The 26,848-nt window shown below is 35.8% G+C and overlaps 1 protein-coding gene and 1 long non-coding RNA gene across 9 annotated transcripts in view; one reads left to right on the plus strand and one right to left on the minus strand.

Moving 5' to 3' along the window:
• igfn1.1 (immunoglobulin like and fibronectin type III domain containing 1, tandem duplicate 1) overlaps positions 1-15,970 on the minus strand; it is a 58,928-nt gene extending 42,958 nt beyond the window's left edge. For 5 of the 6 annotated variants that reach the window (XM_087255564.1, XM_087255562.1, XM_087255565.1 and 2 more), the window contains exons 1-2: positions 15,900-15,957; positions 2,769-2,856 (exon numbers count right to left, since the gene is read on the minus strand). In XM_087255564.1, coding sequence (XP_087111690.1) covers positions 2,769-2,817 — 49 coding nt within the window. In that variant the 5' untranslated portion in view covers positions 2,818-2,856; positions 15,900-15,957. 6 annotated transcript variants of the gene reach the window in all.
• LOC147836467 (uncharacterized) overlaps positions 1-26,848 on the plus strand; it is a 97,349-nt gene that overhangs the window by 46,784 nt on the left and 23,717 nt on the right. For all 3 annotated transcript variants that reach the window (XR_015494108.1, XR_015494107.1, XR_015494109.1), the window contains exons 2-3: positions 12,061-12,114; positions 13,163-13,259. This is a non-coding gene — a long non-coding RNA (uncharacterized LOC147836467). The remainder of the gene's footprint in view (positions 1-12,060; positions 12,115-13,162; positions 13,260-26,848) is intronic.

Raw genomic sequence — 26,848 nt, forward strand, 5'->3', positions numbered from 1 at the left:
TAATATTTTATTAAGGTCGTAAGCATGATAGATAGTTTATGTTTTTCTGTTGTAGCACCAAGCGTACTTGCTGCTGATGCTGGTAGAAAAATACATTGCATTTTGTGTGCCTTGTGCTTCTATGCTCTAGCATTAAAGTGATTCTTGTTCTTAGTGGTCAAAGATTATAGGCTAGACAGCTAACCTAAAATGCTTTGTTGGTTAGCATTCAGTAGCATTTAGGGCTATTAATATGACTGCTGTGTTTAACTAGTTGCTGTAGAAGTTTTGTATTATTCTATATTATATGTTTCTAATTATATTATTGGATAACCTGAATTATAAGCCCCTCTGTATGTATGTGTGTGTATATATATGTGTATATGTATATATATACACACACAGTGTTTGAACTAGGTATTGCATTCCTGGATCAAAACACAAGCAAGAGCAGGTTGCCAGATTGATGACACCAAAGGCAGTGTCCCTGACTGTGGAGCCTAAAGGCTGATTTAAGGCTCATTTAAATCATGCTCAATCCCCTTGTTAAGTCGTGACATATGGAATATTGTTTCCAGGTCCATGCTGCTACTTATTTGAATTGAGAAAATATTAATTTATGGCCACTTTTAGTCATATCACACATTAAAGTGAATTTTATATAAAATCATGGTGTACATAACAGTCTCTGGTCTCGCTGCATCACAGACACCAATATATTAACAATTTATAAACAGTTAATCACTTTCTGGTCATTGGATAGGAATGGATATATATATATATATATATATATATATATATATATATATATATATATATATATATATTTCGATCCTGATTTTCAAAAGTATTTCAGCGCTTTGTAAACATTTATTATAGCCATTCGTTGAGTCGCCCCATAAAGTTTGATATATCGCTTGGACCCGGAAGCCACGTTGCATGACGCTATACTTCACAATTGCATTCAAAAGCAATGGCACTCAATTGAAGGAAAATATTTTCCATATTAAAATGAGTTTTTAAAAATGTTAAAAAAGCTTAATATGTCTCAATTAGATTGTAAACCTTACCATTTCATTAGAGTGCAGTGAGTACACTATTCTGTGCTTCTGAATGGCTGTATTTAAATATCTGTCGTGTTTTGTTTGGTGCAAACAGCCAAACTGCTTATTACTGCAAATCTTGTCATGTAGCGTGTTGTTAGGACACTGGGTTACATTGTAACTTAATGTATATGTTTGTATTTATATTATTTGCTAATTGATATGACCTCATGTGGAACACTGATTCTGCGTCTTATTTTGGAATCTGCTACTGTCCACCGGAGGTCGCATTTCAGTCATGGACGAATACTTTGAGAGCCTTCTTGACTAAATTAATGAAATACACGGTTTTCCAACAAGGCAACCTGTGGGGCTGAAATATAGTTGGCGGTTTAGTGGCAGTGGGCGGGTTAAAAGAATCAAAACAAAGACTGACTTTATCTGATATCTGACTTAAGCACTGTTTTTCAGATAAACAAGAATGTTCACTTGGCATGTTTCCTAAATATCTGCCACTATATTATGGTATTTTTATGCTTTAGAAGAGTCAAAAACTTAAATACAGCACTTTAAAAGCATCAAAATATTTTTAAAAAGAGTTTAAAGGAGGGCTAATATTTTTGATTTGACTGTATATATTATTTTAAAGCCCTTTTTTTAGATATAATGTATGCAGTGTGAAACAGGCATAAATGGGACAAACTTTATAAATAAGGACATTTTTTAATGTCCTATAATTAGTATATCATCACCCATGATCATAAAGAAGGAGGGGTTCATAAATAACATAACAAAAGAGGTAAATGTGATAAATGAAGTAAAATAAATCCCCACCTCAAAGCAAATAAATTAATATAAAGTAAATGAAACAAAAAATAAAGAAATGAATTGTTAAGAGGGTGTTTTTTCCTGAAATAAATCAAGGTTTGATTCCAGCTTGGTCCATTCCTCCTCCTTCTCCTCTTTTCTGGCTCTATTTACTGTCCTTCACAGCACAGGCACTTCACATTTGGGTCAGTTGATGGTTTTTCCTCGCATCCATGGTTACACGATTGAAAGAAACCCAAGCTGAATGACAGCAAATTCTCGCTGGGTGGTTTAGCGAGCTTCCAGATGAAGGGCACACAAGGCATTGATGAAGCCTCTGATTGCATAAGCCACATTCACAGCCTCCTCTTCATTTGCATCTTGTACACAGCCGGCCAGTTTCCAAAACCACAACCTACGACTTTAACCAGCTGTTTGATCATTCGCGAGTTTAAATAAATTTGTGTGGCTACGTTGGATTCAGCTCTCACTTTTATCTCGCTATCTAACTCCTCAGGGACAGATACATTATTCACTTTGCTGTGGAGAGGAGGTCATTAGATTTTATCTAGAAAGTCCGCCGTTGCATTTTAACGCCGACGCTTACTGTGGGATAACTTCTCCAAATGAGACTCATGTCCTATGAAGTGTGTCGAATTCCATTGCCATACTCTCATCATTATGAACACAATGAAAACTGATTAGCTAAATTGCATCCTCTGGGAAAAGTGACCATTAAGGAGGGAAAAAAAAGAAAGAAAGAATTACAAAACAACCCCTTCCCTCCGCTGCCACCATCGTGTTTTTGTACTAGCAGGTCTTCATGGAGAACATGGCTGGATTTGTTGTTTCGGTAATTCAGTAATAGAGCTGTTGGATAAGGTTTGTTGCCGGTGTCAGCCTGCCATAAGGGAGAGAGCACAATTATATTATTCTTACCGCCTTGCCCGGCAGCAGTTGGATCTAAAACCTTGGCTTTTTTCATCATCTTGATGCAGTCCGGTGGCTCAAGGATTCAGAAGTATCTCTGGGTGCGAGAAAACCAATATGAAAGGTCAATTCAATTTCGCTCTTATTAAACATTTGGATAGATGTTTGCACAATTCAAAACTCATTTTTACAAGTCAATCAGTGAGCATTCATCCTCATTAAGCAGACTCCTGAAAATTGGTCCGACTAACTTAAATACTCCGTTAAGTTCAAACGGTTTATGGAAAAGAGCAATTCAGGTGAAAAGGATGGGGCAAAGTAGGACGACAGTTATCCCATCTGCTGAGATGTGATGCAGTGTGACAGTGCGGTGCATTATGTTCCATTAGAGAGGCTTTGGGCCTAGTCAGCAAAACCTCTGCGGCTCTAGTCATTCATCTTTTCAAATCCACTCACATATACAGTTTAGATCCAGCCAGTGTGTCCTCACTAGTACGCTAGCCTAGCACTAATATGGGATTTTGACATGTTTGGATTTGACTGTCTCCAGCATGGAATCGTATTGGCTTTCAGCCAGATGAGCTGGAAGTATTTTAGTGAGCACGTGTTCAAGATTTTTAGCTTTGTTCCAAAAGCATGCATGCTGTCTGTTGCCTGCATATGGGTGTCAGGCTGGATATAAGCATCCATTTGTGATTTTCTAAATGCTTGACAAATGGTTTTGACTCAGGGGCACAGTGTTTTTTTAAGATATTGTGACAAGGTGGCTTGCAGTTTTTGAATACAAGTGTGCACACTTGAATGTGAATGTCACCTGCAGTATATCAGTATTGTATCTGAAGTGAAGCCTTGTAAGTGACTTTTTTTTTTAATAAATATTCATTCTTTTGGATTTTGGCTGTTCATTATAATGACAGACAGTGATATACTACACGAATATAAATTTGTAAAAACTGTAATGTCATGTGTATGCATTTTATCCAGTAAGTTTATACATGTTTTAAGTTTATGGAGAGCACCTAATTCAACACAATCTCACGTTCGTAATTCGTAATTCGTAACTTTTTTATTTAGTGGCTTATTCGTATGAATTCGTACGATCTAATTCGCACAATTTAGTACGATTTGCTTATCACCCAATGATGGTCGGGTTAGGGATGAGGTTGACTGGCAATCTGGCAATTCTGGCAAATGCCAGAAGGGCCAGGCCATTTTTTTAAATGTGGGCTGGTCAGTTTTTATTTGTATTTTTTTTACATGTATTGTTTTTACATGCAGGCAGCTTTTATCTATTGCAAGATAATATGGTGATGATAGTAATAGTAATAATAATAATAAATGTTAAGCATTTGGCCCAATCTGTAACAACAAAACTTACAAACAGTAAGTGCAACACAAGCTAATTCATCAGAGATGGGCCGCAAAAAGGAAATGCGGTGCCAAAAAGCTCAGAGAAAGCAGTTGGCGTTTCTGTGTGGAGTTTGCATGTTCTCCCTGCGCACGTATGGGTTTCCTCTGGGTGCTCCAGTTTCCCTCACAGTCCAAACACATGCGCTGCAGGTGAATTGAGTAGGCTAAATTGTCCGTAGTGTATGTGTGTTTTCCAGTGATGGGTTGCAGCTGGGAGGGCATCCGTTGTATGAAATATATGCTGGATAAGTTGGCGGTTCATTCCGCTGTGGTGAACCCAGATTAATAAAGGGACTAAGCTGAAAAGAAAATGAATGATATGAATGTATGTAAAAAAAAAAATTATAAATGGGTTGTTTTTGTTCCAGTAACATACATTAAACGTTTAAATATCTATTATATATGGTACTGCTTGTGTTATTTCATCATCTGTACACCAATATAGGTAGTTGATGTTTGTGTGGTAATGTGGGCTGGTGTGGCTACAGTGCCAGGGCTAATTTTTTGTGCCAGTCCGCCCCTGGCCACGCCTTCTGTTTAAAATCGTACATTTATATACGATTGAACTCGTATGAATTGATATGAATTAGCCACTAACTCACAAAACGTTAAATACTTAGGTTTCCTTGTGAGATCAGCCGGCCTAATTTGCACTTGGGATTTTATCTTTTTTTGGGAACTTTAAATAGATTTATTTCATGTTAGAAAACTGCATCTAGTTTTGCAGTTTATATGCAATAGCCTACATACAAGAATATTAATTAAATTTTAAGATTCAAGAATAAAGAACAACCAAGAATAAATATATTTTAGTTTTTTTTAATTATTGTTTTCTTTAAAATATAACAAACACATGCAATGCATTGCCTATTTCATTTTAGAAAAACATACCATCTTTAATTTAGTCTAATCACTGTCTTTTATCAGTATATTTCAGCACTGTGAATATGCTTAAGATTGAGAATTTGTTATTATTATTATTATTTTTATTTTATTTTTTGGTCATCCAGCTCATCGCAATGCATTACATGATTCCTTTCTGGCTGAAAAAATAATTTTGACAGATCAAGGTGAAATGGAGTCTAGGTAGGCAGTAGAGTAGGTTTTGCACTGAGCTTGTTTATTTGGAATGATCTAGTAGTCTAGGGCTCTCGATGACTCTTGTCCCTCTCTTGTCGCTGACTCCAACTAATGGTATTCTCAATCTCATCTCAGAGCCAAAACCAAGCAGCTTGTTTTATGCAGTGGCCATCTTCTTTTTTTTTTCATAAATAACTCTTTGAAATTGCATTCTGTGCAACATCAGTCATCTGACCGAGTGGCATATTCCATACACAATAGCACACTGATTGGCCTCTTATAGACACTGCACAGAGCATAATGGGCTATAAATGCAAGCGTTTTGTGGATCATAAGCTGCTGAAATCTGACATTTGAGTGTCATCTTTCAACATGCATGTGATTCATTGCACACATCGTTATGCATGGTTTGGCTTGTCATTTCTCTTGGCGTAAAAGCTGACAACTATTATTTCAATTGGTTGCATCATAGAGAATAAAACCATGGTGGGTTATTACTGGTTAGGATGGTAATACAAATTTTGCTTATTATTATCAGTGTCAGGATGAACAAGAGAAAGCATGCACCGTGTAATTAAGTCAAGTTACACTATACAATAAAGTTAATTTCATTTGCTTAAGGCATCCTGTAATGAAAAGCATGCATTCATTTAGAATAGTGTTAATTTATGCATATAATCTGATAATAAGTTGCTTAAATTAGCATTAGCGCATGACATATAATCTAATTCATGATTAAAAATGGTTATATTTTGAATGAACAGTGTATGATTTATGAATGCATTAATAAATGTTGTTTATTATTAGTTGTTAATGTATTATCCGTCTTTCAGATGAGACGTTAAACTGAGGTCCTGACTCTCTGTGGTCATTAAAAATCCCAGGATGTCCTTCGAAAGGGGTTTAACCCCAGCATCCTGGCCAAATTTGCCCACTGGCCTCTGTCCATCATGGCCTTCTAACCATCCCCATATCATAGTTGGCTCCATCCTCTGTCTCCTCTCCACTAATCAGATGGTGTGTGGTGTTCAAGCGGCAACATCGTGCTCTCCCTTGTGAAGCCAATACGGAAGTAACTGAAACTGCAATTCATTGACTCGCCTTTAGGGGCTGGCCCCAGGAACTCCAGATGTCTACTGACTGCAATCGTAAACTGGGCAGCTGGTGATACATGTTTACAGCCTGGTACAAAAGATGGCTTTGGTGTATATAGCTAATGATAGCCTTAATGACTATGAGAGGGGGTACATTTTTTTTATAACTTATCCGTTTAGTTTTTATTAAGTTATATTAAGTCTGCATAATTAAGGGTGTGGCCACTTGAGTGAGAGCTTCGTCTCACTGGTCACCTCAGCTGATTCCGGCTGATAAGCCACTGAGCTCGCCATATTCATCAGATTTTAGTTTTGTTTCATGTGGCTTTACACAGTCAATTGCCTTTTGGAATTATTTCCTACAATTATCAGATAACATGGCATGCTGTGTGCACTTAAATGTGCTCACAAACCATTCAAGTGGCCTCCATTTCCCAGGTAAGTGAAATTATTTACTTATATACCATCTCTATAAATGTATTTGTTTTACTTAAGATCATTTATCATTTAAAATTTGTTTAGACCTGTAATGCACTCCAGAATCTGACAGATTGATTAGCTGTAGGCTACGGAACAGTCATCTGAAACGTTGTCATACAGTGTTATGCCTGGATTCCATAAATAGCCTTGCATTTACTAACACAGACTACATTTGAAGTGTTTGGAAATAATTCACGTTTTTCAGCAATGTTTAGTGGCTCAATGTATTACAGCAGTGTTTTTTAAAGTCTAAACCCTTTGTTGATATAATATACAACCAAGCACATGTGGTCAGAACACAAACGAGTTGCAGGTAATGAAGTATTAAGCGATTCTCCCAAAAAAAGCCAGTCTAAACAAAATGCTAGCAGGCATCTGTAGCTCCGCTCATGCTCTGCCCCTTTACCCTTTTTTGGTTACTCCGCAAAGAGGCGATGATGAGATGATGAGGCAAACAAAATGGTGCCGGTTGGCCACGCCCACTTATAGCTCTTCAGAAACATATGGGTGACGTCAATGGATATGGATACTACGTCCAAATCTTTTACCGACTACGAATGCAATATGGCTGCTATCACTCTATCCAGGTGGATGCTGCACTCTAGTGTTGGGTAGGGAGATTCTCCCCAAAAATGTGTAAAGTGTTTTGAGTGCCCAAAAAAGCACTATATAAATGTAAGGAATTATTATTATTACACTTTATTTTAATTCTGCTGCAAAGTTGTCCTATCTGTCATACCATGAATAACTGGCAGGTCATGACTCAAAAATGGGTTTCAGGTCTGTTTTGAATCTTGTGCTAAACTTTAAGTAACCATAAGATTCTATCAGATAACACTCATGTAAGCTTTTAATAGAGAAGAGAATATACTTTTTTTTTTTTTTTTTTTTTTGCTGTTAAACACCTGTGAGTTCAAGCTAATTTTCAAATTTTACACAAATTGTTCTGTCCTGTAGTAGAAGCAGCCAAATTATAATGATTGCCAAAATTAGCTGGTTGTGTATAATCAGCCTATGCGCAAACAATATGGACAAAATGGCTTAAGATTAAATATAGATCCCTTTAAGTGAGCTTTAAACATTGTTTGTGTCAATCACAGTTTATTTTGTGTTAAAATTGTGATCTAAAGGCAAGATATATTGTGGAAAAACCTCGATTTGCTTTCGGTTTAATTTTCCATTCCACTTAATGTTTAATGTAAAGTCTGTCTGAAAAAAAAAAAAAACAATGTGAGAAGTGCTATTACACAGCCTGATTTTCACTGAGATATTCAGGTGAATATGTTTTGTTGTTCAACACCAGTCTAAACAAATCTGCTGTTTTGGCACAAATGAATGTGTCGTTCAGTATAAGCAGACAATTTCCTTGAATGCCAGAATGAACAGGTTGTGTGATATCATCCCATTCTTCAAAAGTTGTGGGCAGCATGATATCAAATAGAACACAATGGACCCAGACTAAATACATGTAGATGATTTCAAAAAAGAGTAAACATAGTTTAAGCCAATCACAATTTACTTTGTTCAAAGATCACAAAAACATCAAACATCAAACAAAAAGGTTTGTTTTCCTTCGTTTGTATGACATCTAGTTTATATTTGGACCTTAGTTTTGATAAAAATGATCTCAAAGTTAATGTTTAGAGTAAATTATAGTCATTATAACACCATACAGACACTGTTTTTACATTTAATTTAAGATTTAATGACTGTATAACTACTGAAAGTATCAACAAATGCGTATCTTTTTATTTGCAGCTTTGATATGACATGCACATATTTACACAATGTTAAGAAATCTATGACTTTAATGTAGAAATATGAAATTAATAAAAACAATTGGTCAAATATTAAGCAAACAGCCAGTAGGTGGCTGCAAGACACTGTCTTAATAAGTGAGTTGAATTAATTTTTTTTTATCATTTCATTTAAAAAAATCAGTTTCTTTGAGAGGAGTCTGCATGCAGACCTGGTGCAGTGCAATCTGAGCTGGACACAATGCTTTTTAATGCACTCACCTAACCCCGCCCCTAACCCTATACATCACTGTGGCGTTTGACGCCTTTAAATGCCACCATGCGTTTACTGCATGTCAGGATTGCCTTCTGAGGCGCAAGTCATTCATTAAATAAAAAAATGATTAACACAGCTTCTCCTACCACAGTAAATTCCCTTTTTATTGTTAATATTTGGTGCCAGTTAATCAGGAAGAAACTCTGTTACTCATTGGATGGAAACACTGCTTTATTTGCATGTCTTACATTATATGCATTTTTCCAGTTATGCGCAAACATTTAATTTGATCTTTGGATCAAACATAGCTTTAGTGACATTATTTATGAAAATTTAACAAATTGTTAGGAACAAGGACACTTTTCTCTTTTTTTTAATTTTCTTTGACTAAGCAAAAACAAAAATGTGTTTTGTCTGTGAATTAAATATGTTGCATAAAATCAATGTCACATTTGCACTTGAGATTGGAAAACTCCAATCTCACTCTTGCTTGTTTCAGAACTAATAAGCTCATTATAAAACCTGTAACTTTTTTTTATTTCATGAAACATTTGTCCAATGATAGTGTATGGCGTGGAGTTTTGGCTGCCAGTGGGTGAATGTAAATAAAGATGATGGACTTGAAAATACAGACAACTAACTATTTTATTTAACAAAACTCCAAAAGGAAGCGATCGACATGAGGCACACACACACACACACACACACACACACACACACACACACACACACACACATTACCCTCTTCCTCAGAGGACATAACACTAAAATAAAAGTCCTTAACAGAAACATTCAAAAACAAGAATAAAATACATATTAAACAAACAACTTCACAATAGTGTACTGGAAGACACTCGTAAATAGAGGAATGCTAAAGAATGTTTATTATATGTACAGGGTATCTGCAGGGTCTGAAAATGTCTTTTATCACATAAACAACATTTTTGGCCTTAAAACAGGGGTCACCAATCCTGGTCCTGGAGGGCCGGTGTCTCTGCAGGATTTAGCTCCAACTTGCCTCAACACACCTGCCTGGATGTTTTAAGTATACCTAGTAAGACCTTGATTAGCTGGTTCAGGTGTGTTTGATTAGGGTTGGAGGTAAAATCTGCAGGACACCGGCCCTCCAGGAACAAGTTTGGTGACAACTGCCTTAAAAAGTCTTAAATTTACTGAAATATTGTGTTGTAGTCTTAAATCTTTTTCAAACAGATCTTAGTTTTCTATTGTTCATGTATGGCTACCAATTCTGGCCAACACCCATCCAATCACCAACAATCCATCTAAAAAAAACAAATGTTTAACTCTATTTACCATAATGTTTTCGTTATTTTTCTTACAATAACATTTTTTTTAAAGTTCTCCTTGTATTTACTGTTAGAGAAGCTGACCTGGACAGATTGCTGTGCATGTATTTAGTTTATTATAGTTTTTAAAAATCTTTAAAAACATTTTTCATTTTATTTTTTATTTTTAAGAAAGGTCATGTTTAAAAAGTGTATGTATACAACTAGAGACTGCTTGTTTTTACACAATATTTAAAATATTTTGCTCAGAATTAACTAAATTTTATTTTTGAATTATTAAATTATTATTACTGTATTATTAAATGTATTAAGTGATATTAAAAAAAGTTTGATAGGGCAAATAAAATTCTTTTCCAACTGGGCCATTCAGAATACCTGTATGAGTCCGAAATTTCAATCATAATGGCACTAAAAATGTCTTAAAAAGTCTTCAATTTAACTTGAAACCTACAGAATCCCTGTATGTAGTGGAAAACTGAAATGGTCAATCTCAATAAAGAAAAATAGAGCATGAATATATAAGAGATTATCTATGTTTGTTTTCCTAAATGTGTGCCCTTTTAAGCTACAAACCATTATTGGAGACGGTTAAAGTGGCCATGAAATCAGAAATAAACCCGAGCTGAGGCTATTCAATATGTGTGTCCTCCTTCAGATTGCATTGATTGATTATGGCCTCGACTCTGGCAGCCGGAGGCTATTAGCTATTAGGTTTGCAGGTTATTATTCCAGTTTATAAGTGGAAATACAGCAAATAGTTTCAGACTAGTGTATAGCTGCAAATAAAATGTTAGGAGGTAAAAGCAGGGTCAGTTAAACCCAGTGGTACAATAAGTCAGGGTACAGTATGGGTCACTAATGTACAATCTGCCTGCTGTTTGAGACGCACTATAACACATTCTTTGATTGCACCGCAAATTATTCAGAATGACAAATTATCGAAACACCCCAGACTCTTTTTAGTATGACCCCAGCAGCCCTTGGCTTCTGTTCATTTTGGAAAACAAGCTCTTCAACCCTTCTAAAGCGAAATATCACAGAACATTGAGGCTTGCCAAGCCGAGGGTCTTCAGTTTACACGCAACCTGAGCTTCACACCACTCAGCACCATCACATGCTTATATGGGGACGAGAAAACGCTTCATCGCAAGGCCATCTTGGGCATTCTCTGATTAAAAGAAGGAATATTCCCATCCTACTTCATAATTTAGAGGTGTATTGTGCAAAGTTCAACAGCATCTGTGTAGTTTTCAGAGTTTTTTACACCTGTGTCTCAGATCTGAAGAGCCTGCCGCATAAAAGGAGACATTTTCATCCTGCTGGGAAAGCAAAGCCATGCTTCATAACATAATTACATGCCAGCGGCAAGCCGGGCTGTATAGCAGTAATAACAGTGCATGAGTAAACTACCACTTCACACTACTATATGAAAAGCAAGTCTAATGACATGCTCAAGTTTTAAACTATACCACTAACCTTTTTCCCCCTCTATCTGAATTGCGCTGCTGACATGTTTAGTAGGACACAGTCATTTGTCAAATGATAGGCTATCACAGCAGCCTCGCACAGCCCTCGGTTAGTGCTAGTTATTTACATTTCCTCCAATGTGGTGAAGTTCAGCAAGAAAAGCCACTTAGGGAGTAATGGCGTACATATCATTAGCATACAATGCATTAGCAAGGTGACACGCGTTCAAATTCCAGCTATGCCTAGGGGCCTTCACAATATTTCCCAGCATCTGTAATATCTAAAATTACACTCGCTTTACAAAATTGACTCATTTATAGTGGTATTTTACTGTCACGACGAAAACCTTATTTTAAGCAATCACCTAATCACACCAGCGCATAACTAAGTCTCTCTAACGGCGCACAAACTCAATATGAATGGGAGCATTAAGTCTGCTTTTTCTCTTAGGGAAGGCTGGCAATGGGACTCCGAGGTCTCGGATCGAAGCAACACATGTTTAAGGTGAGGAAATGGCCATGTTATAAATCAGCCTGCTTGTCAGTACTTTATTTAGAGTACAGAAGATGCGATTCCGCGGGGTGTTTAAGTGAGGAAAATCACCCGCGGTAATAGGCAAAGCCAATTTCGCTCAGTCTATCGCCCTCCTATTTCTCTGATTGGCGATAAAATCTCTTCTTCTGTCCTGTCAGCCTGGCCCAGTTAAAATGGCTCCTGTGGACAGACGAATTCTCCAGAGATCTCAAATGTCCCTGTGCACCTCTTAACCCTCTCGGTGTGCAGGATGAAAATCAGTGTCTCCCTGAAGACATTTGAAAAGAAATTAACATAATGCTGCTGCTACTGACCACTTCTAAATATTAATTGCAGAGCCAATTTGTTGCTTCTGTGTTTCGGGAACAGCTTTAAAACATTTAGACTGGCTTTCAGCACTCTTAATGCATCAGTAGCTACTGTATGTTTCCATCCAAATATTTCTATGTACATTTTGGATATATGCAGAGAAAACATGCAAGAAAACAGCAAGACGCACATACATTTTGAAAATGTGCAAAGAAAAAAAACGTATGAGCACAAATGAGTAGGACACAGTAGAGAAACTGCAAATAACAACCCAGGCTTATTCTGAAAACGTACCTCTATATACATTTCTGGAACGAAATACATTCCAGGAAATACGTTTTTGCAATTTTTGTTTTCGCGAATCCTCCATAGGCCGTTGCGTATGCTTTTTGAGATCTCAAATTTCTCGTCTGCTCTTCTCGCGTAAATGCATCAGAGGTCGCTGTCGACTGACTGTTTGACTGAGTGAATGACTGACTGACCTTTCCTAAACCCAACTAATAGTGTTTTCAAAAGCACTGATTGACCCGTCCACCAACTCCCTAATGTCAGTGGACAATTTTAAAAAGCAATCCAGTAAAAGAAAAGCCCTCGCCAAGTTTTTATCATGTTTTTAGATTTTACCACATTCTCACCCTGTTATTTACTTGTTTATTTTATCTTTTGGCTTCTTTTTGTATTATCTGCTTTCTGGAATCATTCTTCGCAGGTCATCGTGGTCAACTCCTCTCTGTGTCTCAAGTCCACTGACGTACATGATGAGCTAACTGGACAAACGTAACAGAGGGAAAGCCATCCAAATGGAGGTAAGCGGTCAGCTGGTAAGCATCATACCACCCCGTAGCGCTCATTTTAAAAACAAAACGCAGCCATATGTACTTCTGGCTAAATATTTCAAGATCTCCAGAAATGTATATAGGGCTACGTACGAGCCTGTGTTGGTGAATAAACCACGATGCAAACACATTTACTGAATAAATTCCAGCATGCACATCCAAAAAAAAAAAAAAAAAAATCCTGTGATTTTATTTTAATGGATTTCGTAATAACAAAAATGAGCATGATGGGACTGCAGTGACCAAACCAGAAGACCAACTGCAATACAAACATCTGAAGTGTTGTTTTGGTCATTCCAAAATTCCAAAGTACGTCATCAAAGGGGGTTGGTATTATTACCTACAGAAGCATATCGCACCTCCTAAGGCTAGTGCGTGTTCATTGCATTTTGTCGTCATCTTATGAGTTGCAAGTTAGTAATTTATTATATAAAAAACAATGTTCTATAGTAGCTTTTTTTTTTTTTTTGCAATCCTATCTGCTGAAATAATAATAATAAAAACTCCACCATGGTGTTATCAAGACTTTCAGAAAAGGGAAAAAAATTGTGTGAAACTGATGACGGAAGCCAGAGAAGAGAATAACGTTATTATTACTCTCAGCCTCATAGACACTACTTTAGAAACACCTCGCATAAGCAGTCATTCTTTTTTTTTTTTTTCTGTATTTTGATGCAAAGATGATATAATGCATTCATAAATGCATATAAATGTTCATACATTAAAAAAAATTCTAAATATTAAAAACTTTGATGACTGTTAAACACGTCATAACAGTCTTGTGAAAAGGGTCCATTTGGTTCCAGTTTATACAGAAATTACAATATTGTTCACTTTGACTCATTGGATGGGAATTCTGTTCGGCACATATTTTATGCACATATGTTTTTTTATTTTGCATATTTGGATGGAAACATACTGTAGCCAATGAGGATGCCAACACAATGAGTTATTGCATAGTCAATTTTTAGTACCATTAAATATTTTAAACTATTTTCCATATGTACACTATAATGTCATTAGTTAACATAAAATAAGCAGATATAATAGTAAAGCATTGGTTGATTTTTAAATATTGCTTATTTTAATATATTTATTTATTTATTACAGTTAGACGTTGGACTTCTTAACATGACCGTACGATTTGAACTAATGATAAAAAGCAGCAACACATTAATTGTTAACATTTTTGTACATTTTTGTTTAATTTTGTTGATTTTAAATTGCATTAAAATGATAATTGATTGTGACTTGCTGTAAATTGGTTATTTATTTTCTAACAACTTTATTGTCATCCTCATCACTTAAAGAAAGTGTATCTTAAGTATTGGTCTACATTTCTGTCATAATTACATAATTGCATTTTCTGTATTTTATCATATTGTACTGTATATTATTATTCTTATTAAAAAAATAAAGGTAATTCACAGCAAGTTGACAAGGTTTAATCAATTGTCGGTGTTGGTGCAATACCGTGAATGTCTTTAATAATAATAGATATTGGAAATTCAAAAAAGGCAAAAAATAAGACAGAAATTGAAATGTGATTGAGTTTTTGGTTGGAAATTACTTTAAAAGAAACAATTAATGGTGATAAAAAATGTGGTAGAAGCACAGCACTCATTGTTTTGTGTGAAATATACAGTATAATCAGTGAGTGTTGTGCTTTTACCACCTTTTTACTTCTGTTTACCACCATTGCATGTTTCATTTAATGTAATATCCTACAAACCTACACTCAATCAATAGCGTTTGTTCAAACTACTTATTTAAAATGAGCTGAAGCAACACATTTCTTAAGATTTTTGGACAGAACAACTAAAAGGTGTTTTGTTAAATCCACTTACATTTATAAAAGCTAATGTTAACTTAATTCCTTCATGTTGTCCCAACAATTGTGTGGAACCCAACATTTTTTGTAGTTTCAACCAAAAACTACAGAGCGATCTAAAAATGAACAACTATTTACTTTATTTTCCGGATAAACCAATGTAATATAACACATCTTTCAACCATATCTTTGTAATATCCACCCACTAATCCAAACCCCTTCATGTACATTGGCTTTGTTTGATATGATACCCGCATCTATAGTTAGAACTCATCCCTCCAACTGTTCTTATCTGACTTCATGCCACCTGACTAGCAGATTCCAGACCCTGACACCCAAATCAGGAAGACCAGCTCAAAGGATATATATATATATATATATTTTTTTTTTTTTTAAGTGTAACTGTAAGAAATGGCATCTAAAACATCTCCAGCAACGTCACACTATAAAGTAAGTCTATAAACAAGTAGCAAGTCTTTAAACCAAAGTCCCCGAGTTTAAAGTCTTTGGTGTAAGAACTTCAAGTAATCTGAGGATGTCGGCTCTGCATTGTAAAAAGTCAACAGGCGCTATATTAAGTCAAGTACATGCATAGTTCACTGCACCCAACTGTGCGAAAGTCGCCACTTAGTTTGTGTCCCTTACAAAATACAAGTGTCTTTTCAAGGTGCTCAGTTTGGTGAGAGAAACTTTGGTGCAATACAAACTTATTGCTTCATTGTTTTTCTTGCACATCTCTCAGTTCTGTCACAATAACAACAATAACAAAAAATCCCTACCTGTTCACAGTTCTCTGTGCTCCTCTCTTGCTTCTTTCAAAGTGCTCTGGCCTCTTCTGATATTTGAGTGCTGCCTCCAAGTTGTCCAAGGTAATAAATCCTTTGAGCCGTGTGTGTGTGTGTGTGTGTGTGTGTGTGTGTGTGTGTGTGTGTGTGTGTGTGTGTGTATGTGTGTGTATGTGTGTGTGTGCTGTTCTCATATACTCAACCTTGGCTTCAACCAAAAGAAGGTTCTCCTGGTTTAAAGGAGTGTTTGTGGGAAGAACATCTTATTCTCGTTGGCACCTTGCTGTTATGAAATGACTTTCGATATGATTTCATTTCAATCTTAACTGGGGCGTGTTTATTATGCTACAGATTGACACTTTAATATCTGTATTAATTGGGTTTATTTCAATGTTTATGCCCTGTTCATGACTGGATAGTTCTGAAAACTCCATATAAAAAAACTTGTATTAATATATCCACAGTGGTGACAACTTTAATGTTTCTGTTTGTGTAATTCCCTGTAAAGCAAAGCAATTTAAAGATATAATTTGCGATATGGTCTTGACTTGTCATAAATGTTATTTTATGTCTGATAAAATGAAGCATTTTATGTACTTTTAGCTAAACAGGGAAAAAACAAGTAAGAATGTGCTGATTGAAATTGCCATTACAAGCACTGCTGATATATATAAAGTGCCTTTTTAAAATATATTTATGTTTTTTGCAAAGTTATATTTATAGCTATTGATTGTTATCATTAAAAATTATCATTACAAGCACTTATAATATATATAAAGTGCCTTTTTATATATATTTGGGTGTTTTGCAAAGTTATATTTATAGCTTTTTAATGTTATCAATGAGGTTACATTTTACAATTAGGTTCCATTTGTTAATTTTGCTTATTTCAAAAACAAACTGACAATAAAAAGTTTCAGTTTCAGTTGTACCAGTTTCAGTTGTATTGTTTCAGCATTTATTTTTGTATTTATGTATTTATTTATTTATTTATTCCTTTACTCGTTTATTATATTTCATTTATTATAGCTTGCTGTGAAAGTGCCTTTTTGTGTGGAAACAAAACATGCTCTTGAAATGCAAATAAGCTACTGCCCCCCACCCTCGTTTACAGCAAAGGGGGAGCCTTTAGAGCCCCCTTAAATATACACATAAACATTTTAGAACAGTAAAATTTGTAATGGTTTTATGTTTAAGAGTTTTTTTGCTCACCAAGTCTCTATTTATGTGATCCAAAGTACTGCATTTAAAATAGTTTGGCATATTAAAAGTTTTTCTAAAGTTTGCCAACTATTGCAGCTGTTGGACAACATAATGTACTTTTGAGGCTTTTCTCTTCAAGAATGTAGTTGTTTAGATTGCAACTATGTAGTTTATTTATAAAGACAGTGCCTATTTTAATAGGAGGGTGATGTGGTGGCGCAGTAGGTAGTGTTCACAGCAAGTCGCCTCACAGCAAGAAGGCCGCTGGGTTAAGCCTCGGCTGGATCAGTTGGCGTTTCTGTGTGGAGTTTGCATGTTCTCCCCGCGTTCGCATGGGTTTCCTCTGGATGCTCCGGTTTCCCCCACAAGTCCAAAAAACCTGCGTTACAGGTGAATTGGGTAAGCTAAAATTGGTGGGTTGCTGCTGGAAGGGCATCCGCTGCATAAAACATATGCTGGATAATTTTCGGTTCATTCCTCTGTGGCGACCACAGATTAATAAAGGGACTAAGCCGAAAAGAAAATCAATGAAAGAATGAATGAATTAAAAAAAAGAATAATAATAAAAATCCTTAGGGAAGAAAATCTGTATTTTTTCAGCATATGTTTCAAGCTACAGCTGAACAAATCATTAGAGAACAGGTAAGTGACATTCTAAGTCGATCTCTCTGTCTTTTGTATTGTGTATTGCTGTATTTATACCACAGTAATCTGGTATTGTTTACTTTGCTCTGGCTTTTTCGGGGTTGTTTTGATGTCAGCTGCAGATGTGTATGAACGGCGGAAGAAAGTAATTCCTCTTACAAAAGTGTTTTGAGACTTTATGTGATTATTATGTGATGATATCAGATATTTTGATTTGCTTTTTTATATACAGAATTATGTGGTCAAACTGTTGTTGAAATGCAACATCACACTCGTAGTACATATATAATTTTATTTTTTAAATGGCATTTTGTATGTTCAGCAATCCATGTCACACTATTATAAAAAAATAAAAAATAAAATAAAAGGTAATCTCCAAAAATAAATAAATGCAATTATTATTTGACCTAATCTGGCCCATTACATGTGTGTGTTCATATATTAGATTACAATCATAAAAAGACTGCATTTAGCTGTTAGATGAGCACTCTGAATCACTTTACTTTGGGCCCTTTAATGCATTTTGTTGAATTTACATGTTACATTGCATCTACATGTCAGCTAATTCTCAATTGATTATGTTTAGATTGTTAGGTTAGGGTTAGAGTTAGTGTCGGTGGACATGTACTTGCAGAGTTTCTTTTAGTCGTTTAAATGCAACCCAGGCTCATTCTGATAACGTAGTCCAGCGGACGTTTCTGGAGACCGCGAAATACGTCCCGGGAGGTACGTATTTGTGCAGTTTTTGTTGTCGCGAATCTGCTAGAGGCCGCTGTGTGCGCTTTTTTGTATCTCGAACATCTCTCGCGAGTGCCGTTCGTGCCCACTCTGTTCTCGCGTCAACCCACCAGAGGCCACTGTCTGACTGACCAAATGATTGACTGCGCGACCGGCCAATCAGCTGACCCACCCTCCTCCTTCCCTGAACCCAACCAGTTTTACCAACTGACCCGCCCGCCCGCTCACTTCCCTAAACCTGAGCAACAATTTAGAAAAGCTGTCTAGAAAAAGAAAAACCCTAGTCTTGTTTTTTTTTTTTTTTTTTTACCACGTTTTCGGATTTCACCACGTTCTCACCCTATGAACTCGTTTGCTTTATTTTTTGCATTCTGTTTTTGTGTTACCTGGTTTCTGGATTTGCTCTTCCCCAGACTCAAACTCGGACACCTTTGTCAACTCCTCCTCTCTGCATCTGAAGTCCGCCGATGCACACGATGAGCTGACCGAACAAACTGACTGCAGCGGGAAAGCCCTCCACAATGAGGTAAGTGGTCAGCTGGCAAGCGCGAAAGAGAACGGTGTCACATCGCCCCGTAGCGTTCGCTTTAAAAAATGAAATGCAGCCATACGTACCTCATGGGACGTATTTTGCGGTCTCCAGAAACGTCCACGGGAATACGTTTTCAGAATGAGCTTGGGTGGGTTTAATGTCTGTAGAAGGAGCAGTATCAACAGATATTAAGCAGACAGTTTACTAATACTCAACTGAGAATTAATTAGCATGCAGTTGCAATGTGACTCGTAGATAACAAAATGTGCAATAGGGACCATCAAAATAAAGTCCTACCAAGCACTCCTCCCATTTCAGCAAGATAAAACAGGCATTTGTTTTACAACATAAATATTGTCTCTATAATTATCAGCATGTGTTTACTGCCACATTTTAGATTTAAAAAGTGTAGTGTGCATTAGCGTAACCATGTAGGTTTGTCGAGACTCGTGTTTCACTGCAATCTTCTTGACATTCTCTGCCTGTGTACTTGGAATTGAACCCAACGCATAAACCACCAAATGGCCATTGAAACGACTTGGATGTTCTGAGCAGCAGAATATTATTTCTCCTGCTAGATGTTGGGAAAGATGTCTAATCCTCTTGGAGTCCTGAACGGCAAAGGTCAGCGGGTCGCCAGTTTTATTACCCTCTCATTAAACTGCACCATGGCCTTGCTGCTCGCTCTGCAAATGGCAGCAGGACGAATGGATGACATTGTGCACTGAACTTTGTTATGCACGGAAGGCCTGAAGTGAAGAATTGTGTGCTCCCTGTTGATGAGTGATTGATTGTTATTACCTGCAGGCGCTCGTTTACATTAGCTATGAGCAGCAAACCGTACATAATGTATACACAGTTAGTTGATAGTCAGAAATTGCAGAGCATGACGAAGAGTCGCTGAACAGTAACAGAACAGTGCATTTGTCTTGTGTACTGTTGCACTTGATAACATAAAAAACATTGAATGTTTAACAAAAGAAATGTGAGTTTTAAAGCCTTTATAAAACTTTAATATGAGTTACTGATATTTTATTACAATGCAAAGTTATATTTTAACAAATTTTTATGTTATTATTGAGGTGATATTCAACAATAAGGTTTCATTTGTTCACATTAGCTAATGCAATAACTGAAACTCACTGTGAAATATGCATTTTCAGTTCTACCTGGAATGCAGCTGAAGTTTCAGCATTTAGTTATTATATTTCATTTTTTATAGCTTGCTGTGAAAGCAAAAGCATGCTCTTTAAATGCAAAATAGGCAGCACAGTGCTGATTTAAACAAAAACTAATTTGGTAACACTATTTAGCATTTGTACTTGTTACATATGTTCCACATACTAATAACAATTATGGGCTCTATTTTAAAAATCTAGGCACAAAGTCTAAAGTGCATGGCACACAAGGGTATGTCAAAGGTATGTTAAAGGTATGTCTGAATCCACTTTTGATATTTTAACAACAGAAAAAAATGCTTTGCGCCAGGGTTGTGCTAATTCTCTTAATGAGTTATGGGTGTATTTTGAGCTTAACGTGCATTAAACCAACCAGAGTCTCATCTCCTATTCCCTTTAGGAGTCAGTTGGGTCGTACCATAGCGCATTTACTATTTGCATGGTGGACTGTAAGTGGAAAAATCTAATGAAAACTGAACACTTCACTAGCGAGAAAAAAGTTTAACGGACCATCTGCTCAAGGAAATAGAATGAGCCTTCTCCATTTAGCCTCTTTACTTTCTCTTGACTTGACTCTTTACTCCTTTTCTTTACACCTTTACTTTTGTATAAGGAAATGGTGTTGTACACACTCCACTGAAGACATCCATAATTTCATTTGTTAAGTGCAAAAATTTGTCTTAAAATGAAATTCAGTTCTAATTTTCAGCAAACAAATAAATGAACAATAATAACAAAGTGTGCTCAAAAAAACTTTAGTGTAACACAAATCCTATTCTTATGCCCCATATATTGATGTATATGTCTCCAAAACCCGACAGGTGGACAAATCTAAACTTAAATATAATTATGCATGTAATAAATAATACTGCTAACAATAATACAATTATAATAAAAATGCTAATTGTCATGAATAAACTAAATTAAAAAAAAGCCCCTGGACATGAAGTAGGCATGGAGGCAGTGGTTTTTATATTCATGTAGTAAATAATATTTTTTGTAACATTTTAATCCCTTTATTGTTTTCATATGTAAAGATATCCGTGTATTGTTGTACATGCTGTGTATATTGGAACATGCACACTGTAGGCACATAGCTAATGCTGGACTTTAGACTAATGCACACCCATAACTGGCACACCCATGAGTCCACAATGTAGTGCAAATGGATTTGCTATTTAAACAACATGACGCAAACTCTGAAAATAAGGTTTGCGCTGGTCTGAAAACAGCTGCAAATTGCGCCAAACACATCTTGTGTGCCTTATTGCGCCAGGTGTATAATAGGGCCCTCTGTATACTTACATGCAACTAAACTTAAGCTTAACCTTTATTCGAACACTTTCCATGTAGTAAGTGTATATAGTATGTTAATTTGTACATAAATATGCAGTTACACTGTAACAAAAACTCTTATTTTCCTCATCAAATGTGATAATATTAAATAAAAAATATTGAGACATCTATTTTCAGGTCAACAAACTGCATTTACAAAAGCTGTTCATATACAAATGAATATATAATAAATGTAAATGTGGACTTTAATGTTTCAGTTGAGTTTTGTAAAAAATAAAATCTCCAAATTTGGTGAAAAATGTTGGAGCAACATCGAGCTTAACAGATTCAACTGACATGCCACTGAACTGTGAGTGTATATATAAAACACAGTTGTGCTCACAGTTGTTCACAAAAAATAGCAATGGCTTAAAAAAAGTGAATAAGGTGCAAATATTTTAAATAGCTTTTATTATCATATTTCAAATATGGTGAAAATGTTAAACATTCAGTTCTCAATCAAAGTTTTAAGATATTTTATGAATTTTGTATGCAATAATAATCCAGGGTGATCCAAAAACAATACCACAACTTTCAGGTTGTTTTTACTCTAGTGGAGGTCATATTGAACTATCTATAAACTTTAAGTACTCTTCACATTGATTAATTCCCTAAGGTTCCATTATGTTTCTTTGATTAAATACAGATTTTTAGAGTTCTGGTATTTTTTTTTAATCACCCTGTATATTCAAAAATAGCAGTTTCTATATTTTTCTCTTTAAACCGAAACCCCTATTAACTAAAAACATAGGTGTATAAAGAGAATAATAATAAACATAGGTGTATAAAGTTTCGGTTTAAAGAGAAAAATATAGAAACTGCTATTTTTGAATATACAGGGTGATTAAAAAAAAATACCATATACCATATATATATATATTTACTCTTAAGTTACTCTTTAGTTGCATTGCCATTGTTTGTTGATAACTGTTGTGCATCTGCATTGCATTGTCAGTTAGAATCAGTTAACTTCTGGCACCTAGAAACAGGCATTTCAGAACAAATTAGTCTCACAGTTCCGGTGAATTTCAAGGTTTTGTTCTGAAAACAGCATTTTAATGTAGTTTTCACTTAAGTTGAGTTCAGGGGATTGACCTCTCAAAAATTGTAACTACACGTCGCAACGACGCGTACATAAGCTCTGTGATTGGTCGGCTTGGTAGCGCTGACGAGTCTGGGCGGGACCGAGAGCCGCCGAATGGCGCGAGCGATTGTTTACAAGTGTGGAGTCCCGTGAAGGAGCTCCGGATGGAAAGTTTTGATTTGTGTTTACCTCATAGTTAAAGTTGTTGCACGTCCGCCGGTTCCTGCCTCAAAATGAGCGAGTTTGAGCCACTTGTACATCCTATAAGTGTTCAGGAAAAGCAAAAAAGCAGCGAAGAAACTCGACAGAGAGGAACATTTAAACCCCACTGCTAACTAGCGTTTCGGAAGTGTTAATGCAGACCGACAGAGACAGCTCGCAGAAGTATAAATGCACAGCCACGCGCGTTGCATGCGCTGTGGGTTACGCCAGTCACCTGACGCAGAAGTATAAATCAGGCTTTACACCAATCTTACTGGCTTGAATTCCGTACACAAGGTTTGTCTGATGAGACTTTTGGCTGACCATTGGATTTAAAAAAGAACAATTTTCATCTCATCAGTCCATTTATCTGCTGGTCAATGTGTTCATTGGCAAATTCTGCAAGCGCAGATTTTTTTAAATGGTACTTTTTGGGGCTTCTTGTTGGCATCTTGCTTTATCTGTCTGACTTGATATTTACCATCCTGACTATTCTTTGATCCGTTAGTTTTATGCTGCTTGATTTGGGTTTTGCTGCCAATCTAAAGCTTTTAAGATCCTTTTAGGTCGGCATCCTATGTTTTTAGCAATTCCTTATACAATTTCCCTTCTCCAATCAACATTTTCCTTAAGTGACATTGTTCTTCTGAATAATGTTTGGAATGCCTTATTTTTTTGTCACATTCCCACACAAACAATATATTTTATAACATAGACACATAGCTGACCTTCGTTCTTAACAAAGAACAATCAATGCTAGCTGTTTTTTTCACAGAATGAATGAATTATCTTATTAAACTTCACACTGCTATTATTTTCTACACACCCAATTCAATCAATTAGCTAATTACTCAGAACAATCAGCACACATGACACACACACAAACAGTCTGATGACTGTTACACTACATACACAAGCAAATCATTGGCAATGCACACATATCACAAATATATAATAGTGACTCAATAGGTTACTGTTGTTGTACTGCTATTTTTAACCCAACTGTCTGTCTGTCTGCCTGTCTGTCTGTCTGTCTGTCTATCTTTAGACAAGGCAAGCACTATTACAAAAAAAAGTTAGGGTTGTTCATTTTGGTAATTTTCTTGAATGACAACTGACACTTGTAAACCAATCATTAAAGGGCACCTATGAAAAAAATCAACATCTGTAAGCTGTTTGGACAGAACTGTGTGTAGATATAGTGTGAATTATTGAAGTAATATAAACACAATAAGTCTCTTTTAAAATTTTTCCTAACGTTGAAATAAGACCCAAACCCCAGAGATTTTAAGACCAACTGCAACGTGACGAAGGAGTGCAGTTGACAGGTGCAATGTTTGTATAATAACATGTATACACATTTCCACAGAACATCTTCCACAGCAAAGAAACTGGGATTGTATGTGTACGTATACGGCAAACAGCATTTCTGTGAGACTCATCATTTCAGAAAGGCTTGAATAATCTCCACCTAAAACACATGGAATAAACGTGTAAGTTGTATTTCAGCATCATTTGTGTCTGACTCTGTCACTGACTGCTGTTTATCTGATGTAATGCAGGAGAAACAGACATGTACATGGGAATGGTGGGTAATGAGAAGCAGCTCATTTAAAGCCACAGGCTACAAAAACGGCTACAGTATCCTCAGACACTAAAATGGGCAGATTCTGGAGGCTATATTAAATAATCTGATGGGTATTTTGAGCTGAAACTTTACATACACCTTGTAAAAGGGGTAAAATAGGTGCCCTCTAACACATGAATTGTTTAATTTGATTAACAGACCAATAAAGTAATATGACTCATTAAATCCCACTAAATGTTTCACTTAAACAAATCAGAAATTAGCAAAAATAAGTCTAAACTAAACAGAGTGTGACAGACTGCTCCTCAAAGTCCATCCTATTTGCTCTCTCTCTCTCTCTCTCTCTCTCTCTCTCTCTCTCTCTCTCTCTCTCTCTCTCTCTCTCTTTCTCTCTCTCTCTCTCTCTCTCTCTCTCTCTCTCTCTCTCTCTCTCTCTCTCTCTCTCTCTCTCTCTCTCTCTCTCCTTCTCTCTCTTAAATTCAAATGAGCTTTGTTGGTATGACTTGCATAGTATTGCCAAAGCAGTTATACAATACATAGAAAAATACATCTGTAAAATAATTAACAAGTACATGTATAGTATATAAGTAAATGAATATGAGTAAACAAAAGTTGTAATAACAAAAAAAATGAATACTAAATAAATTAAAAGCAAAAAAAATATATATAGAATGGTAATAATAATAATAAGAAATGTAAACATAAGAACTGCTCTTGCTTAGGTCTGTCCTGACAGTCTGAGTTTGTGGCAGGGTGACACATATTTGGCTGCTGTTATGATCATTGTGGAATTTTCACCTGAAATATTTCCTAATTTTTCTAAATTTGATAATAGAAAAATTTGCTGGAATTCCTAGAAATATTTATTTCTAATGTGGTGATAGTGATCACAGTGAAGTAGGAAAGATATTTCCACCTCTCTCTGTGAACAGAATGAACAGTCTCTTTTCCCTGGGTCTTTCTTTCTCAACCGCCAGACCACTCAATCTGTGTTTTGTTTATGGTTTTCTTAATGTATAATATTTCACACACCTTACTGTGGGTATTCTGCCGGTTTATATTGTCTTTTTAGTTGTAAATACAGCTCCATATTCTATTGTGTTTTAGCAGCATCTTTCCAGTATTGAGTGTAATGTTGTTGTTGTTGTTGTTGTTGTTGTGTGTGTGATATCTCTCTCTCTTTCTCTCTCTCTCTCTCTCTCTCTCTTTCAGAGTAAAGACAAACTGTACTTATATTTGGTTGACATATCACTTGTTTTGGGCATCCCGGTGGCGCAGGGTAACATGATCATCTTACAGCAAGAAGGTCACTGGTTTGAGCCCCTGCCGAGTCAACTGGCATTTCTGTGTCGAGTTTGCATGTTCTCACCATGTTCGCATGGGGTTTCTCTGGGTGTTCCATTTTCCCTCACAGTCCAAAGACGTGGTACAGGTGAATTGAATGAGCTAAGTTGGGTTGCAGTTGTGGCTGGAAGAGCATCCGCTCCGTAAAACATAAGCTGGATAAATTGGAGGTTCCTTCCACTGTGGCAACCCCTGATTAAAAAAGGGACTAAGACAAAAAGAAAATGAATGAATATTACTTGTTTCTGTTTTGATTTGTTCGATTAATAATTGTAGACATCAAAAGGGCAAAAAAAAACTCTTTTTGAAAAAAAATAATTAAAAAAATGTGTATCTTAATTTTTATGGTATTTTCGTTTGGTCAATTATTGTTATTGTCAGTTACTGTTTTGATGTGTGTAAACCATAAAAGCAGATTTAATTTTTTAAACATGATTTTAAGGACAAAATTAATAACCCCTTTAAGCTATACTTTTTCGATAGTCTGTTATGCAATAACTTTCCTAATTACCCTAACCTACCTAGTTAACCTTATTAACCTAGTTAAGTCTTTAAATGTCACTTTAAGCTGTATAGAAGTGTCTTGAAAAATATCTAGTCAAATATTATTTACTGTCCTCATGGCAAAGATAAAATAAATCAGTTATTAGAAATGAGTTATTAAAACCAATATGTTTAGAAACATGTTAAACAAATCTTCCCTTCGTTAAACAGAAATTGGGGAAAAATGTAACGGAGGCTTATAATTCAGGGGCACTAATAATTCTGATTTCAACTGTATATGGTTATCTTAGAGATGTATTGTATATCTTAAACCTCTTCTGGTTGACTTTGGCATTATATTCAAATAAAGAAAAGCACAAATTATTTATATTCTATTTTCACCCAATTACATCATACACAGCATACATAGAACACTCAATAAATTATGAAAAAGTTGATATCACACTCAAAACAACATTCAGAATAATTGACAGTATATCACGTCAAAATTATACAGATGGGATGAAAATGACCCCTTTTATAGCTCTTCAGGGCATATTTGCACCTTCACTGATGCTTTGCGCTTGGTTTACAAGTTTCCATTTATATATG

This window comes from Danio rerio, chromosome 6 (assembly GCF_052040795.2).
Source record: "Danio rerio strain M-AB ecotype USA chromosome 6, GRCz13ab, whole genome shotgun sequence".
NCBI classification, from domain to species: Eukaryota; Metazoa; Chordata; class Actinopteri; order Cypriniformes; family Danionidae; genus Danio; species Danio rerio.